The sequence below is a fragment of the Oncorhynchus mykiss genome, unplaced genomic scaffold (assembly GCF_013265735.2).
Source record: "Oncorhynchus mykiss isolate Arlee unplaced genomic scaffold, USDA_OmykA_1.1 un_scaffold_121, whole genome shotgun sequence".
Taxonomy (NCBI): domain Eukaryota; kingdom Metazoa; phylum Chordata; class Actinopteri; order Salmoniformes; family Salmonidae; genus Oncorhynchus; species Oncorhynchus mykiss.
In genome coordinates, this window is record NW_023493662.1 from 409,828 (window position 1) to 427,500 (window position 17,673).

At 42.8% G+C, this 17,673-nt stretch overlaps 2 protein-coding genes across 3 annotated transcripts in view; one reads left to right on the forward strand and one right to left on the reverse strand.

The window, feature by feature from the left end:
• LOC110516932 (E3 ubiquitin/ISG15 ligase TRIM25-like) overlaps window positions 1-17,673 on the reverse strand; it is a 538,607-nt gene that overhangs the window by 364,612 nt on the left and 156,322 nt on the right. The window lies entirely within an intron of this gene.
• LOC118947082 (E3 ubiquitin/ISG15 ligase TRIM25-like) lies at window positions 2,466-11,424 on the forward strand. Of its 2 annotated transcripts, XM_036972199.1 has the most exons (3): window positions 2,466-3,129; window positions 3,972-4,067; window positions 11,263-11,424. In XM_036972199.1, exons 1-3 carry the CDS (start codon window positions 2,548-2,550, stop codon window positions 11,407-11,409), a joined length of 825 nt encoding a protein of 274 aa, XP_036828094.1. In that variant the 5' UTR covers window positions 2,466-2,547; the 3' UTR covers window positions 11,410-11,424. The 2 variants fall into 2 exon arrangements, 1 of the variants encoding a protein (XP_036828094.1); XR_005041746.1 differs by lacking the exons at window positions 2,466-3,129; window positions 3,972-4,067 and adding an exon at window positions 5,052-5,193 and having other exon boundaries at window positions 11,263-11,317.

Genomic DNA, 17,673 nt, shown 5'->3' on the forward strand with positions numbered 1-17,673 from the left:
AGAGGGTAGAACGGTAGAACTCGCATTTCTCCGCTTTCACAAATAACTGGTTCTCCAGGAGGCGCTGAAGGACTTGTCGAACATGGAGGACGTGTTATTGGGCAGAACGGGGAAAAAAACAGGACATCGTCGAGGTAGACAAACACAAAATGATTTAACATGTCCCGGAGCACATCGTTTACCAGGGCTTGGGATATTCCACAGCTGCAAGAAAAGTTCTATATATTATTGAAACAATGTTGCGATTGTTTGTGAGAATGCCAACAGGTGTGGTTTCCTTGGGGGAGAGATTCTATTGGGGAAAGGTTCCTGTTGGGGGTTGACATTGAAGCCAAGGGGAATAGGGTGTGTGTGTGCTCAAACACACATCCATGTGGGGGTCTGGGAGAGGAAGTGTGTCCATCTGATGAATGGGCATGTGCCTGAACAAAATGTTATACACTAGTTATAGTCTTCATTTGTAATGACCTGTCATTTTTGATTGGGAAAAAGTTAAATAAAACACCCAATATTTCATGAAAATCATCAACGTGTTTTTTGTGTGTTCAGATGCCCTGTGTGGACAAAATCATGGAACCTTATGACAATCAGATTAAATTAACTACATTTTTCAGAGAGAAAACTTGCAAATCGGTCCAAGTCAACCAGAACACAGCAGGAGGGTTAAATATGTATTTCAAATACATATAACAGAAATACTGCCCATCTCTGTCTCCACATTATCTTCTGTAACATGTTGAAGGGAAGTCCTGCTGTTGGAAGTGTACTCACCCTAAAGCCACTCTCCAATTAGGACCACATCCTAGTTAAGCAGTACACCTTGCTGCAGTCAGCTCGTTTGGTGAGGCACCATGCGGTTGGTGGGTCTCCAACCCAGCCACTACCTCATAGAGTATTCTACTACCAGGTTGGAGCGAAAATGAAAAAAATACTATTTCAAAATATAGATACAAGATACCGTAAAGATCAATGTATCAAAATAAACAACACCTGCATTTTGTAACATATTTATGAAATGTAACATACTTCATTTTAAACAAAAATACACTTGCAAACATTTAGCCCAAAGAGCAACAAGATTCTCAGTAATGGTTAAAAACCCCTTTTTTCTTGCTACTTGACAGTGATTCTGTATGTTGTTATCTACCTTAGTTGAGCAAGTCACTCTGGAGAAGCTAAATGACTCAAATCTATATGTGAAAATGAACATACCAAATAAACTGCAAAGCACACTGGGTAGTATTATTGGTCTTGTTTTGGGGAGGAGCTCATTAGAAATAAAATTTGATTTGATTTGATTTGAATAGACACTTTGTTTAGTGCATTCATATTAAGACAGCTAAGTGAGACAACAATATATTACAATTGTATCAAATACATTTTCCGTCAACAAAGTATTTATCAACATTTTTACATGTATATTTAGTTAATTTAGCAGACGCTCTAATCAAACCAGACTTCTGATTCCAGTAAAGGGTTAAAGAGGGGCTTCAAGACGTGAACTGCTACAAAAAATGGTCAAGAAAAATATGTATTTTGAAAATAAAAAAATAAATAAATTGGAGTATTGTTCAGCCCAGTGTAATTCAAATAACAAAATACTCAGAAGTATTTAAAATACGTATTTCAAATACATATCACATAAATAATAACCATCTCTGCCAACGACCCAACACTCTGTCACACTTCCTTATCAAAGAAACCACACCCCCTCTACATACAGAGAACACAGTCCAGGAGGAAGCCACTCCCCCTCTACATACAGAGAACACAGTCCAGGAGGAAGCCACTCCCCCTCTACATACAGAGAACACAGTCCAGTAGGAAGCCACTCCCCCTCTACATACAGAGAACACAGTCCAGGAGGAAGCCACTCCCCCTCTACATACAGAGAACACAGTCCAGTAGGAAGCCACTCCCCCTCTACATACAGGGAACACAGTCCAGGAGGAAGCCACTCCGCCTCTACATACAGAGAACCCAGTCCAGTAGGAAGCCACTCCCCCTCTACATACAGAGAACACAGTCCAGGAGGAAGCCACTCCGCCTCTACATACAGAGAACACAGTCCAGTAGGAAGCCACTCCCCCTCTACATACAGAGAACACAGTCCAGTAGGAAGCCACTCCCCCTCTACATACAGAGAACACAGTCCAGTAGGAAGCCACTCCCCCTCTACATACAGAGAACCCAGTCCAGTAGGAAGCCACTCCCCCTCTACATACAGAGAACCCAGTCCAGTAGGAAGCCACTCCCCCTCTACATACAGAGAACACAGTCCAGGAGGAAGCCACTCCGCCTCTACATACAGAGAACACAGTCCAGTAGGAAGCCACTCCCCCTCTACATACAGAGAACACAGTCCAGGAGGAAGCCACTCTGCCTCTACATACAGAGAACCCAGTCCAGTAGGAAGCCACTCCCCCTCTACATACAGGGAACAGAGTCCAGGAGGAAGCCACTCCCTGTCCTCTGGTGTAGAGTTCCATGAAACAGAAAGTAATCTTTCACACTGCCACTGCTTAACCTACGGGAGAGAGCACCAAAATGGCAGAGAATCAGGAACTGTTCTGTTGCTCCATCTGTCTGGATCTACTGAAGGATCCGGTGACTACTGCCTGTGGACACAGTTACTGTATGGGCTGTATTAAAGAAAGCTGGGATCAGGATGATCTGAAAGGTGTCTACAGCTGTCCACAGTGCAGACAGACCTTTATCCCAAGGCCTGTTCTGAAGAGAAACATTGTGCTGGCTGAAGTGGTGGAGAAACGGAAGAAGACAGGACTCCAGGCTGCTCCCCCTCCTGCACTGTGCTATGCTGGACCTGGAGATGTGGCGTGTGATGTCTGCACCGGGACCAGAAAGCAGAAAGCCCTCATGTCCTGTCTGGTGTGTCTGGCCTCTTACTGTGAGACTCACCTCCAATCTCACTATGAATCTCCTGCTTTGAAGAAGCACAAGCTGGTCAAAGCCACCGCACAACTACAGGAGAAGATCTGCTCTCATCATGACAAACTGCTGGAGGTTTACTGTCGTACCGATCAGCAGTGTATCTGTTATCTGTGTACAATAGATGAACATAAAGGCCATGATACAGTGTCAGCTGCAGCAGAGAGGACTGAGAAACAGGTAAGACCAGAACAACTTGTTGGTGACTGTCTGATAAACTAAGAATTAAAGATACAGTAGGAACTAAATCTGTTTCAATATGAGATCATTACATTATATACAATATGAAATGGATCCACAAATATGAACACAAACCTTGAGTATATTGAGTTTGTTACAAATGTATCACCATTTTCTAAAGTCAAACACTATTATTATTCGCCTACCTCCTCATGCCTTTTGCACACATTGTATATAGACTCCCCCTTTGTTTTCTACTGTGTTATTGACTTGTTAATTGTTTACTCCATGTGTAACTCTGTGTTGTCTGCTCATACTGCCATGCTTTATCTTGGCCAGGTCGCAGTTGCAAATGAGAACTTGTTCTCAACTAGCCTACCTGGTTAAATAAAGGTGAAATAAAAAAATAAATACAAAATTCAACTTGTTGGTGACTGTCTGATAAACAAGGAATTAAAGATACAGTAGGAACTAAATATGTTTGAATATGAGATCATTATATTATATACAATATGAAATGGATCCACAAAAATGAACACAAACCTTGAGTATATAGAATTGTTAACCCAGATTCTCCAAATGTATCACCATTTTCTAAAGTCAAACACTATTATCATTCTGAATGGCCTTTTATGAGTCCAAAGTTCAGTCTCAGGCCCTTGATACATGTAGGCCTACCATAAAAACTATAATGATTCACATAGCAACATAATATCATATTGTAAAGGGACTTCCTCGGGATTGTAGACCTTCCTCTCTATGGGTCCTATGTCACATTACTATACTATTGATCTACTGGACTAATAAAGCTTGGTAGCTCATTGAAGAGTGATTCTCCACAGAGGCAGCTGGGGATGAGTCAGAAGAAGGTCCAGCAGAGATTCCAGGAGAGAGAGAAGGAGCTGAAGGAGCTTCAACAGGCTGTGGAGTCTTTCAAGGTGAGTGTTGTTGATCAGAGGAGACACACCATTTCACTTCTCTCCTCCAGTCAGAGAGAGAGAGAGAGAGAGAGAGGGGCCCCTATCCAATCGCACTGACCCCACTGTTGGGAACAGCCTGTCTGGACACCTTTCAGCGAATAGACTGGTTCATGTAACCACTGGGCTGCCTCATCACATAACCATGAGTAACCATGACTGACTCATGTCCCCTGTACATTAAAATGGAAATGTCTCTCTCTCAATTGAATTAAATTCATAGGGCTTTATTGGCATGGAAATATATGTTTACATTGCCAAAGCAAGTGAAATAGACAATAAACAAAAGTGAAATAAACAATCAGAAATTAACAGTAAACATTACACTTGGAAGGGATTTGGGGGATGGGGGAGGGTCTATTAGAAGTTAGTAGGACTCTTTTATTTTCTCAGAAATTCTGAGTTAGGTAGGAGGATTTAGAGTGGTGTAAACCGTGATTGAACACACTCCAGAACAGTAGGTGGCGCCATGCACCTTTAATGTTGGTTTTTAGGACCTCCATTATATCATAGAAGAAGAAGTTCGTCTGTGAGGGTTTTGTGGTTCCTGAGGAGGGCTACTATTCTTTTCTCTTTTGGTTTTCAAGTATTTTCAGAATATATTAAAGCCAAAGCTAAAGCTTCCCTAAACAATTCAATATATCAGTCAATATATTTTCTCTGTGATTTATTTTCTCTCCGTCAACCTACACTACTATAGACTTTGGTCATAATCAAAGCTTTGTTAATCAATAGGTTTTTATGTGAGGCTGCCTGTAGTGTAATGACCTGACTAGATCATAAAGGAACAATTGTCCAGACAGAGGATTAAGTTGACGGTTTATTACCAACTTTACACAGGCTACTGTTTGGCCTTAGCTCACGCCAAATAAATGAAAGATACCCCACAAGCCAATCGGGACCTTCTCTTGTGAAGGCCAGATGTAAGAGAGAGAACAAAGGCTAAACCTTAACTTCCAATGCCCCGCCCCCTCCACGCCACTCCGCCAACCACCAGGATGCCCGGCATCAGAACATCCCAGCTATTCCTGTGATTGGCAGATAGCATGTTGATTGGCATGTCGAACCCCGCAAACACTGGGAACTGGTAAGTACAACACAACCAAATAATAGCCGAACACATAACACACAGCTGTCTGTGCGGGTCGCTACAGTAGTTTTACTATCTGTGCCAGGCTATAAATGACACAGATAATATCTAGATAATATCTAGATAACGTTGTATTTAATGTAGTTTTACTATCTGTGCCAGGCTATAAATGACACAGATAATATCTAGTTAACTTTGTATTTAATTGATCACAGCTTTCTGCTTTCCATGTAGAGTTTTTGGTAAAAACATTACATTTGATTATTTTGTCAGTAATGGCTGCAACATTTGGAAAAAATCTTAGTTTACCTTTGTCAAACATGAGATGACACAGACACACAGAGACAGTGTTGTGGCAAAGCTACCAGGAAACTATCAATCATGGGAACATTGCTCAAATTTTAACATCTGACCATGCTGGTGATATTGCAGAGAGAAGGGAGTATCTGAGGAGAATTGTTGTGGTCACATCGATGTTAGGAAGACAGGGACTCTCTTTCCGTGCCAATGATGAATCTAGTGAAAGCACAAATAGAGGGAACTGTCAATAGTAAAACTAAAATAAAACTCAAACAACTTCCTAGATACATCATGCTGAACTGAGTTTACCAAGAACTACGGTATGGATGTCAAAACAGAAGACATGTTGGTTGACAGAAACTTTCTTGCCCGGAAAAGAGAGGCTGGACGTCCTCCCAAAGATATGCTTGTTGTGCATAACTTCCTGAATGATGATATGATATATACAGTGCCTTGCGAAAGTATTCGGCCCCCTTGAACTTTGCGACCTTTTGCTACATTTCAGGCTTCAAACATAAAGATATAAAACTGTCTTTTTTTGTGAAGAATCAACAACAAGTGGGACACAATCATGAAGTGGAACGACATTTATTGGATATTTCAAACTTTTTTAACAAATCAAAAACTGAATAATTGGGCGTGCAAAATTATTCAGCCCCTTTACTTTCAGTGCAGCAACCTCTTTCCAGAAGTTCAGTGAGGATCTCTGAATGATCCAATGTTGACCTAAATGACTAATGATGATAAATACAATCCACCTGTGTGTAATCATGTCTCCGTATAAATGCACCTGCACCGTGATAGTCTCAGAGGTCCGTTAAAAGCACAGAGAGCATCATGAAGAACAAGGAACACACCAGGCTTTGGATACAAAAATATTTCCCAAGCTTTAAACATCCCAAGGAGCACTGTGCAAGCGATAATATTGAAATGGAAGGAGTATCAGACCACTGCAAATCTACCAAGACCTGGCCGTCCCTCTAAACTTTCAGCTCATACAAGGAGAAGACTGATCAGAGATGCAGCCAAGAGGCCCATGATCACTCTGGATGAACTGCAGAGATCTACAGCTGAGGTGGGAGACTCTGTCCATAGGACAACAATCAGTCGTATATTGCACAAATCTAGCCTTTATGGAAGAGTGGCAAGAAGAAAGCCATTTCTTAAAGATATCCATAAAAAGTGTAGTTTAAAGTTTGCCACAAGCCACCTGGGAGACACACCAAACATGTGGAAGAAGGTGCTCTGGTCAGATGAAACCAAAATTGAACTTTTTGGCAACAATGCAAAACGTTATGTTTGGCGTAAAAGCAACACAGCTGAACACACCATCCCCACTGTCAAACATGGTGGTGGCAGCATCATGGTTTGGGCCTGCTTTTCTTCAGCAGGGACAGGGAAGATGGTTAAAATTGATGGGAAGATGGATGGAGCCAAATACAGGACCATTCTGGAAGAAAACCTGATGGAGTCTGCAAAAGACCTGAGACTGGGACGGAGATTTGTCTTCCAACAAGACAATGATCCAAAACATAAAGCAAAATCTACAATGGAATGGTTCAAAAATAAACATATCCAGGTGTTAGAATGGCCAAGTCAAAGTCCAGACCTGAATCCAATCGAGAATCTGTGGAAAGAACTGAAAACTGCTGTTCACAAATGCTCTCCATCCAACCTCACTGAGCTCGAGCTGTTTTGCAAGGAGGAATGGGAAAAAATTTCAGTCTCTCGATGTGCAAAACTGATAGAGACATACCCCAAGCGACTTACAGCTGTAATCACAGCAAAAGGTGGCGCTACAAAGTATTAACTTAAGGGGGCTGAATAATTTTGCACGCCCAATTTTTCAGTTTTTGATTTGTTAAAAAAGTTTGAAATATCCAATAAATGTCGTTCCACTTCATGATTGTGTCCCATTTGTTGTTGATTCTTCACAAAAAAAGACAGTTTTATATCTTTATGTTTGAAGCCTGAAATGTGGCAAAAGGTCGCAAAGTTCAAGGGGGCCGAATACTTTCGCAAGACACTGTATATATATATATATGATATACCAAGAGGTGTTCTGTACCTGTCTGTCCAGGAGGGAGGAGAGTAGAGCAGGACCAAGAGGTGTTCTGTACCTGTCTGTCGAGAGGGGGGACAAGGCCTGGTGGACCTGGAGAGCAGGGTGGCAGATATCTGACTCAATGTGGTGCAGAAACTACTGTCCCCCTCTCTCTGTCTCTCTCTCTCTCTCAGTCTCTCTCTCTCAATTCAATTCAATTCAAGGGCTTTATTGGCATGGGAAACATGTGTTAACATTGCCAAAGCAAGTGAGGTAGACAACATACAAAGTGAATATATAAAGTGAAAAACAACAAAAATTAACAGTAAACATTACACATACAGAGGTTTCAAAACAGTAAAGACATTACAAATGTCATATTATATATATATATATACAGTGTTTTAACAATGTACAAATGGTTAAAGGACACAAGATAAAATAAATAAGCATAAATATGGGTTGTATTTACAATGGTGTGTGTTCTTCACTGGTTGCCCTTTTCTCGTGGCAACAGGTCACAAATCTTGCTGCTGTGATGGCACACTGTGGAATTTCACCCAGTAGATATGGGAGTTTTTCAAATTTGGATTTGTTTTCGAATTCTTTGTGGATCTGTGTAATCTGAGGGAAATATGTCTCTCTAATATGGTCATACATTGGGCAGGAGGTTAGGAAGTGCAGCTCAGTTTCCACCTCATTTTGTGGGCAGTGAGCACATAGCCTGTCTTCTCTTGAGAGCCATGTCTGCCTACGGCGGCCTTTCTCAATAGCAAGGCTATGCTCACTGAGTCTGTACATAGTCAAAGCTTTCCTTAATTTTGGGTCAGTCACAGTGGTCAGGTATTCTGCCGCTGTGTACTCTCTGTTTAGGGCCAAGTAGCATTCTAGTTTGCTCTGTTTTTTTGTTAATTCTTTCCAATGTGTCAAGTAATTATCTGTTTGTTTTCTCATGATTTGGTTGGGTCTAATTGTGCTGTTGTCCTGGGGCTCTGTAGGGTGTGTTTGTGTTTGTGAACAGAGCCCCAGGACCAGCTTGCTTAGGGGACTCTTCTCCAGGTTCATCTCTCTGTAGGTGATGGCTTTGTTATGGAAAGTTTATGAATCACTTCCTTTTAGGTGGTTGTAGAATTTAACGTCTCTTTTCTGGATTTTGATAATTAGTGGGTATCGGCCTAATTCTGCTCTGCATGCATTATTTGGTGTTCTACGTTGTACACGGAGGATATTTTTGCAGAATTCTGTGTGCAGAGTCTCAATTTGGTGTTTGTCCCATTTTGTGAAGTCTTGGTTGGTGAGCGGACCCCAGACCTCACAACCATAAAGGGCAATGGGCTCTATGACTGATTCAAGTATTTTTAGCCAAATCCTAATTGGTATGTATAAATTGATGTTCCTTTTGATGGCATAGAATGGCCTTCTTGCCTTGTCTCTCAGATCGTTCACAGCTTTGTGGAAGTTACCTGTGGCGCTGATGTTTAGGCCAAGGTATGTATAGTTTTTTGTGTGCTCTAGGGCAACAGTGTCTAGATGGAATTTGTATTTGTGGTCCTGGTGACTGGACCTTTTTTGGAACACCATTATTTTGGTCTTACTGAGATTTACTGTCAGGGCCCAGGTCTGACAGAATATGTGCATAAGATCTAGGTGCTGCTGTAGGCCCTCCTTGGTTGGTGACAGAAGCACCAGATCATCAGCAAACAGCAGACATTTGACTTCGGATTCTAGTAGGGTGAGGCCGGGTGCTGCAGAATTTTCTAGTGCCCGCGCCAATTCGTTGATATATATGTTGAAGAGGGTGGGGCTTAAGCTGCATCCCTGTCTCACCCCACGGCCCTGTGTGAAGAAATGTGTTTTTGGCCAATTTTAAGCGCACACTTGTTGTTTGTGTTCATGGATTTTATAATGTTGTATGTTTTACCCCCAACACCACTTTCCATCAGTTTGTATAGCAGACCCTCATGCCAAATTGAGTCAAAGGCTTTTTTGAAATCAACAAAGCATGAGAAGACTTTGCCTTTGTTTTGGTTTGTTTGGTTGTCAATTAGGGTGTGCAGGGTGAATACATGGTCTGTTGTACGGTAATTTGGTAAAAAGCCAATTTGACATTTGCTCAGTACATTGTTTTCATTGAGGAAATGTACGAGTCTGCTGTTAATGATAATGCAGAGGATTTTCCCAAGGTTAGTGTTGACGCATATTCCACGGTAGTTATTGGGGTCAAATTTGTCTCCACTTTTGTGGATTGGGGTGATCAGTCCTTGGTTCCAAATATTGGGGAAGATGCCAGAGCTAAGGATGATGTTAAAGAGTTTTAGTATAGCCAATTGGAATTTGTTGTCTGTATATTTGATCATTTCATTGAGGATACCATCAACACCACAGGCCTTTTTGGGTTGGAGGGTTTTTATTTTGTCCTGTAACTCATTCAATGTAATTGGAGAATCCAGTGGGTTCTGGTAGTCTTTAATAGATGATTCTAAGATCTGTATTTGATCATGTATATGTTTTTGCTCTTTATTCTTTGTTATAGAGCCAAAAAGATTGGAGAAGTGGTTAACCCATACATCTACATTTTTGATAGATAATTCTTTGTGTTGTTGTTTGTTTACTGTTTTCCAATTTTCCCAGAAGTGGTTAGAGTCTATGGATTCTTCAATTACATTGAGATCATTTCTGACATGCTGTTCCTTCTTTTTCCGTAGTGTATTTCTGTATTGTTTTAGTGATTCACCATAGTGAAGGCATAGACTCAGGTTTTCCGGGTCTCTATGTTTTTGGTTGGACAGGTTTCTCAATTTCTTTCTTAGATTTTTGCATTCTTCATCAAACCATTTGTCATTATTGTTAATTTTCTTCGGTTATCTATTTGAGATTTTTAGATTTGATAGGGAAGCTGAGACGTCAAATATACTGCTAAGATTTTCTACTGCCAAGTTTACACCTTCACTATTACAGCGGAACGTTTTACCCAGGAAATTGTCTAAAAGGGATTTAATTTGTTGTTGCCTAATTGTTTTTTGGTAGGTTTCCAAACTGCATTTCTTCCATCTATAACATTTCTTAATATTACTCAGTTCCTTTGGCTTTGATGCCTCATGATTGAGTATTGCTCTGTTTAAGTACTGTGATTTTGCCGTGGTTTGATAGGGGTGTCAGTGGGCTGACTGTGAACGCTCTGAGAGACTCTGGGTTGAGGTCAGTGATAAAGTAGTCTACAGTACTACTGCCAAGAGATGAGGTATAGGTGTACCTACCATAGGAGTCCCCTTGAAGCCTACCATTGACTATGTACATACCCAGCGTGCGACAGAGCTGCAGGAGTTGTGACCCGTTTTTGTTGGTAATGTTGTCATAGTCGTGCCTAGGGGGGCATATGTGGGATGGAATGCTGTCACCTCCAGGCAGGTGTTTGTCCCCCTGTGTGCTGAGGGTGTCAGGTTCTTGTCCGGTTCTGGAATTTAGGTCGCCACAGACTAGTACATGTCCCTGGGCCTGGAAATGACTGATTTCCCCCTCCAGGATGGAGAAGCTGTCTTCATTAAAGTATGGGGATTCTAGTGGGTAGATATAGGTAGCACACAGGAGGACATTTTTATCTGTTAGGATAATTTCCTTTTGAATATCTAGCCAAATGTAGAATGTTCCTGTTTTGATTAATTTAATGGAGTGAGTTAGGTCTGCTCTATACTCTCTCTCTCTCTCTCTCTCTCTCTCTCCAGCGCTCTGCACAGGCAGCAGTGGAGGACAGTGATCAGATCTTTACTGAGCTGATCCGCTCCATTGAGAGAAGGAGCTCTGAGGTGAAGGAGCTGATCAGAGCCCAAGAGAAGGCTCAAGTGAGTCAAGCTGAAGGACTCCTGGACTAACTGAAGCAGGAGATAGCTGAACTGAGGAAGAGAAGCACTGAGCTGGAGCAGCTCTCACACACAGAGGATCACATCCATTTCCTCCAGGTAACTAAACTGTCTCGTTACATGTGATATGAAATTAACTGATTGAGAAACTATTAATCTCAATCATTATGTTGTCCTGTCTGTCTCTCTGTCTGACCGTCCCTCTCTCTCTGTCTGTCTGCCCCTCTCTCTCTCCCTCTCTCTGTCCGTCCCTGTCTCTCTCTCTGTCTGTCCGTCCCTCTCTCTCTGTCCGTCCCTGTCTCTCCCTCTCTCTGTCACTCTCTCTGTCCATCCGTCTCTCTCTCTGTCTCTGCCTCCCTCTCTCTCTCTGTCCATCCCTCTCTCTGTCCGTCCCCCTCTCTCTCTCTGTCGGTCTCTCCCTCTCTCTGTCAGTCCCTCTCTCTCTGTCTGTCTCTCTCTCTCTCTCTCTGTCCGTCCCTCCCTCTCTCTGTCCGTACCTCTCTCTCTCTCTCTCTGTCCATCCCTCTCAATTTTTCAATTCAATTCAAGGGTTTATTGGCATGGGAAACATGTGTTAACATTGAAAAAGCAAGTGAGGTAGATAATATATAAAGTGAATATATAAAGTGAAAAACAATAAAAATGAACAGTAAACATTACACATACAGAAGTGTCAATACAATAAAGACATTACAAATGTCATATTATATATATACAGTGTTTTAACAATGTACAAATGGTTAAAGGACACAAGATAAAATAAATAAGCATAAATATGGGTTGTATTTACAATGGTGTTTGTTCTTCACTGGTTGCCCTTTTCTCGTGGCAACAGGTCACAAATCTTGCTGCTGTGATGGCACACTGTGGAATTTCACCCAGTATATATGAGAGTTTTTCAAAATTGGATTTGTTTTCGAATTCTTTGTGGATCTGTGTAATCTGAGAGAAATATGTCTCTCTAATATGGTCATACATTGGGCAGGAGGTTATGAAGTGCAGCTCAGTTTCCACCTCATTTTTTGGGCAGTGAGCACATAGCCTGTCTTCTCTTGAGAGCCAAGTCTGCCTACGGCGGCCTTTCTCAATAGCAAGGCTATGCTCACTGAGTCTGTACATAGTCAAAGCTTTCCTTAATTTTGGGTCAGTCACAGTGGTCAGGTATTCCGCCGCTGTGTACTCTCTGTGTAGGGCCAAATAGCATTCTAGTTTGCTCTGTTTTTTTGTTAATTCTTTCCAATGTGTCAAGTAATTATCTTTTTGTTTTTTCATGATTTGGTTGGGTCTAATTGCGCTGCTGTCCTGGGGCTCTGTAGGGTGTGTTTGTGTTTGTGAACAGAGCCCCTGGACCAGCTTGCTTAGGGGACTCTTCTCCAGGTTCATCTCTCTGTAGGTGATGGCTTTGTTATGGAAGGTTTGGGAATCGCTTCCTTTTAGGTGGTTATAGAATTTAACGTCTCTTTTCTGGATTTTGATAATTAGTGGGTATCGGCTTAATTCTGCTCTGCATGCATTATTTGGTGTTCTACGTTGTACACGGATGATATTTTTGCAGAATTCTGCATGCAGAGTCTCAATTTGGTGTTTGTCCCATTTTGGGAAGTCTTGGTTGGTGAGCGGACCCCAGACCTCACAACCATGAAGGGCAATGGGCTCTATGACTGATTCAAGTATTTTTAGCCAAAACCTAATTGGTATGTTGAAATTGATGTTCCTTTTGATGGCATAGAATGCCCTTCTTGCCTTGTCTCTCAGATCGTTCACAGCTTTGTGAAAGTTACCTGTGGCGCTGATGTTTAGGCCAAGGTATGTATAGTTTTTTGTGTGCTCTAGGGCAACAGTGTCTAGATGGAATTTGTAAATGTGGTCCTGGTGACTGGACCTTTTTTGGAACACCATTATTTTGGTCTTACTGAGATTTACTGTAAGGGCCCAGGTCTGACAGAATATGTGCATAAGATCTAGGTGCTGCTGTAGGCCCTCCTTGGTTGGTGACAGAAGCACCAGATCATCAGCAAACAGCAGACATTTGACTTCGGATTCTAGCAGGGGGAGGCCGGGTGCTGCAGACTTTTCTAGGGCCCGCGCCAATTCGTTGATATATATGTTGAAGAAGGTTTGGCTTAAGCTGCATCCCTGTCTAACCCCACGACCCTGTGTGAAGAAATGTGTGTGTTTTTTGCCAATTTTAACCGCACACTTGTTGCTTGTGTACATGGATTTTATAATGTCGTATGTTTCACCCCCAACACCACTTTCCATCAGTTTGTATAGCAGACTCTCATGCCAAATTGAGTCAAAGGCTTTTTTGAAATCAACAAAGCATGAGAAGACTTTGCCTTTGTTTTGGTTTGTTTGGTTGTCAATTAGGGTGTGCAGGGTGAATACATGGTCTGTTGTACGGTAATTTGGTAAAAAGCCAATTTGACATTTGCTCAGTACATTGTTTTCATTGAGGAAATGTACAAGTCTGCTGTTAATGATAATGCAGAGGATTTTCCCAAGGTTACTGTTGACACATGTTCCACGGTAGTTATTGGGGTCAAATTTGTCTCCACTTTTGTGGATTGGGGTGATCAGTCCTTGGTTCCAAATATTGGGGAAGATGCCAGAGCTAAGTATGATGTTAAAGAGTTTTAGTATAGCCAATTGGAATTTGTTGTCTGTATATTTGATCATTTCATTGAGGATACCATCAACACCACAGGCCTTTTTGGGTTGGAGGGTTTTTATTTTGTCCTGTAACTCATTCAATGTATTTGGAGAATCCAGTGGGTTCTGATAGTCTTTAATAGTTGATTCTAAGATCTGTTTTTGATCATGTATAAGTTTTTGCTCTTTATTCTTTGTTATAGAGCCAAAAAGATTGGAGAAGTGTTTTACCCATACATCTCCATTTTGGATAGATAATTCTTTGTGTTGTTGTTTGTTTAGTGTTTTCCAATTTTCCCAGAAGTGGTTAGAGTCTATGGATTCTTCAATTACAATGAGCTGGTTTCTGACATGCTGTTCCTTCTTTTTCCGTAGTGTATTTCTGTATTGTTAAAGTGATTCACCATAGTGAAGGCGTAGACTCAGGTTTTCCGGGTCTCTATGTTTTTGGTTGGACAGGTTTCTCAATTTCTTTCTTAGATTTTTGCATTCTTCATCAAACCATTTGTCATTATTGTTAATTTTCTTCGGTTTTCTATTTGAGATTCTTAGATTTGATAGGGAAGCTGAGAGGTCAAATATACTGTTAAGATTTTCTACTGCCAAGTTTACACCTTCACTATTACAGTGGAACGTTTTACCCAGGAAATTGTCTGAAAGGGATTGAATTTGTTGTTGCCTAATTGTTTTTTGGTAGGTTTCCAAACTGCAGTCCTTCCATCTATAGCATTTCTTAATTTTACTCAGTTCCTTTGGCTTTGATGCCTCATGATTGAGTATTGCTCTGTTTAAGTAGACTGTGATTTTGCTGTGGTCTGATAGGGTGTCAGTGGGCTGTCTGTGAACGCTCTGAGAGACTCTGGGTTGAGGTCAGTGATAAAGTAGTCTACAGTACTACTGCCAAGAGATGAGGTATAGGTGTACCTACCATAGGAGTCCCCTCGAAGCCTTCCGTTGACTATGTATATACCCAGCGTGCGACAGAGCTGCAGGAGTTGTGACCCGTTTTTGTTGTTTATATTGTCATAGTTGTGCCTAGGGGGGCATATGTGGGAGGGAATGCTGTCACCTCCAGGCAGGTGTTTGTCCCCCTGTGTGCTGAGGGTGTCAGGTTCTTGTCCGGTTCTGGCATTTAGGTCGCCACAGACTAGTACATGTCCCTGGGCCTGGAAATGATTGAGTTCCCCCTCCAGGATGGAGAAGCTGTCTTCATTAAAATATGGGGATTCTAGTGGGGGGATATAGGTAGCACACAGGAGGACATTTTTCTCTGTTAGGATAATTTCCTTTTGAATTTCTAGCCAAATGTAGAATGTTCCTGTTTTGATGAATTTAATGGAGTGAGTTAGGTCTGCTCTATATCAAATTAGCATACCCCCTGAGTCCCTTCCCTGTTTCACACCTGGTTGTTTGGTGGATGGGACTACCAGCTCTCTGTAACCTAGAGGGCAAACAGTGGGTCCGTCTCCTCTATACCAGGTTTCTTGCAGGATGACAATGTCTGTATTACCGATTTCTTTGATGAAGTCCGAGTTTCTGCTTTTTAGGCCAAAGGCAGATGACCTCAGGCCTTGGATATTCCAGGATGATATAGTGAAGGCTTTTTGTTCCATAGAGTGTCCAGTGTTGTTGGTCGTGGTTTGGCCTCAGGCCAGTAAGTGTGAGCAGAGCCTGCTGAGCATCTGGTACATGCTATTGGCTTGGGCGAGTGTGAGAGTGGGGGTTGGGACTGTTTGCCCGCTCACTACCTGGGCGCATGTGTGGCTTCCATGTTGAGGCCCTCTATTTGCTGGGGAGGGGTGCATGGGGTGGGCAGGAGTGGCATAGGTCTGATCTGAGGGGGCCTAAATGGGGTGTGGGCATGGTTGACGTGGGGGGGTGTTGATTGGTTGGGGTGGGGGTGTGGATGTGTCTGGGTGTACTGTGGTCTGGATGTAATTCCTCTTGGCGTGGGTCCTCTATGTGTAGGTCCAGGGGGGGGGGTTCCTGCAGGTCTGGGAGGGTGTCTCGCTGGTCTGGGTGGGGTGTCTATTGATCTGTTGCTCCTGTGTGAAGTGTTGGGGATACGTTTGAGAGCGATGTCCTTTAGAGTTCGGGCAAAGGTGGGCACTGCTGCCTTGTAGAGGTGGACCTGGTCATAGAGGCTGTTCAAGTCCAGGGTGGAGTGGTGGACCTGGTCATAGAGGCTGTTCAAGTCCAGGGTGGAGTGGTGGGCCAGGAAAACATTTGGTTTTGAGGCACAGTCACGGGAAATACTTGCGTTTACCCGCTGTATTGTGGCAGGGTGGAAGTCTTTTCGTGGTAGCAGGGTGGAGATAACCACTTGTGCGTTGGGGAAAGTAGAAGAAGCCTTTTCAATCACTCCCTTCAGTGCTGTGGCCACCCTTTCCTGCTGTGCTCTCAGGTCGTTTGTGCCTGTGTGTATTATTATGTGGCTGGGTGAACCTAGTTGGTCCTCAGACAGAAGGTCGAGGGCGCGCTGGGTGTTTGGACACCAGAGTTTAGACACACTGTGTTTGGGAAAAAGTTTTTTTTCTTCTATATATTTCCCATTTGAGTCCATAAGTAGTACAATCTGTGTGTTGTGTTTGTCCTCAGTGGGTGTGAGGGGGTTGTCAGAAGGGCTATCAGGGTGGCTGACAGGGGGGTGCTCAGAGGGGGTGAGAGCCGCTGGGCTTGTGGTTCTTCATTTGTCTGTTCTGCTGTGATGTCTACTCTATGGTCAGGGTCTGTTGTGGACTGTTCTGCTGTGGTGTTGAGACTTTTGTCAGGTGCTGAGGTGGGCTGTTCTGCTGGCTTCTCCGTGGGGGTGGCCACCTCTCTAGTGGGTTGTTCTCTGTCACACGCCGTCCCCCTCACCCTCTCCTCCATCCCCTTCAACCTCTCCTCCACCAGCAGTCTGATCCTCCTGTTGAAGTTGTCTCACCACAGTCCAGAGTGCAGATATGTCTCTGTCCACCTCCAGCTCTTCGGGTCTGGTTAAGGGGGTGTTGTTGTGCTGGACTGTTGTCTGGGTCTGTGCTGACTGAAGTGTAATCACCTGCTGTTCCAGCTCCACCTGTCTTACCTCCAGCTGGGTGAATTTGTCCTTCATTTCAATGAGGGAGTAGTAATCTGTGCTGGGAGGTTGACTCTCCGCTGGGGGTTGCTCGTCTGTGGGGTTACATAATGAAGAGGTCTGGTCTGACCCGCTCGGGGTGGGGGTATCTTTATCAAGGGAGAGCTTCTCCTGCTGGGCTAATTCTTTGATTAGGTGAAAGTCCAGCTGAAACTGTTTGGGGTTACCCTGTACCATTACTGTTCCGGACTTATAGATATTTATATTACCTGACTCAGAGTCCTCGTTATCAAGTATTCTGAGTTTCCACCCCTCGTTAACCCCCCCTCTCTTAACAAAGGGGTAGTGTGCTAATATAGCACTGTGCCATGCCAGGGGATGGTTTCCAGGGGATGGTTTGTGTGGAAGATAAGGTTGCTGATATTCCCATTTTTGTAATAGTCAGCAAAAAGTGTCTCTTGATTTTCCATAAGGAGCTTCATTTTGTAATCTTTTCTTGCCTTATCATTCTTTACATGCAAAGGGTACTGTATTTTAATTACCTCTGAACAGCGGGAGGGAGCTTC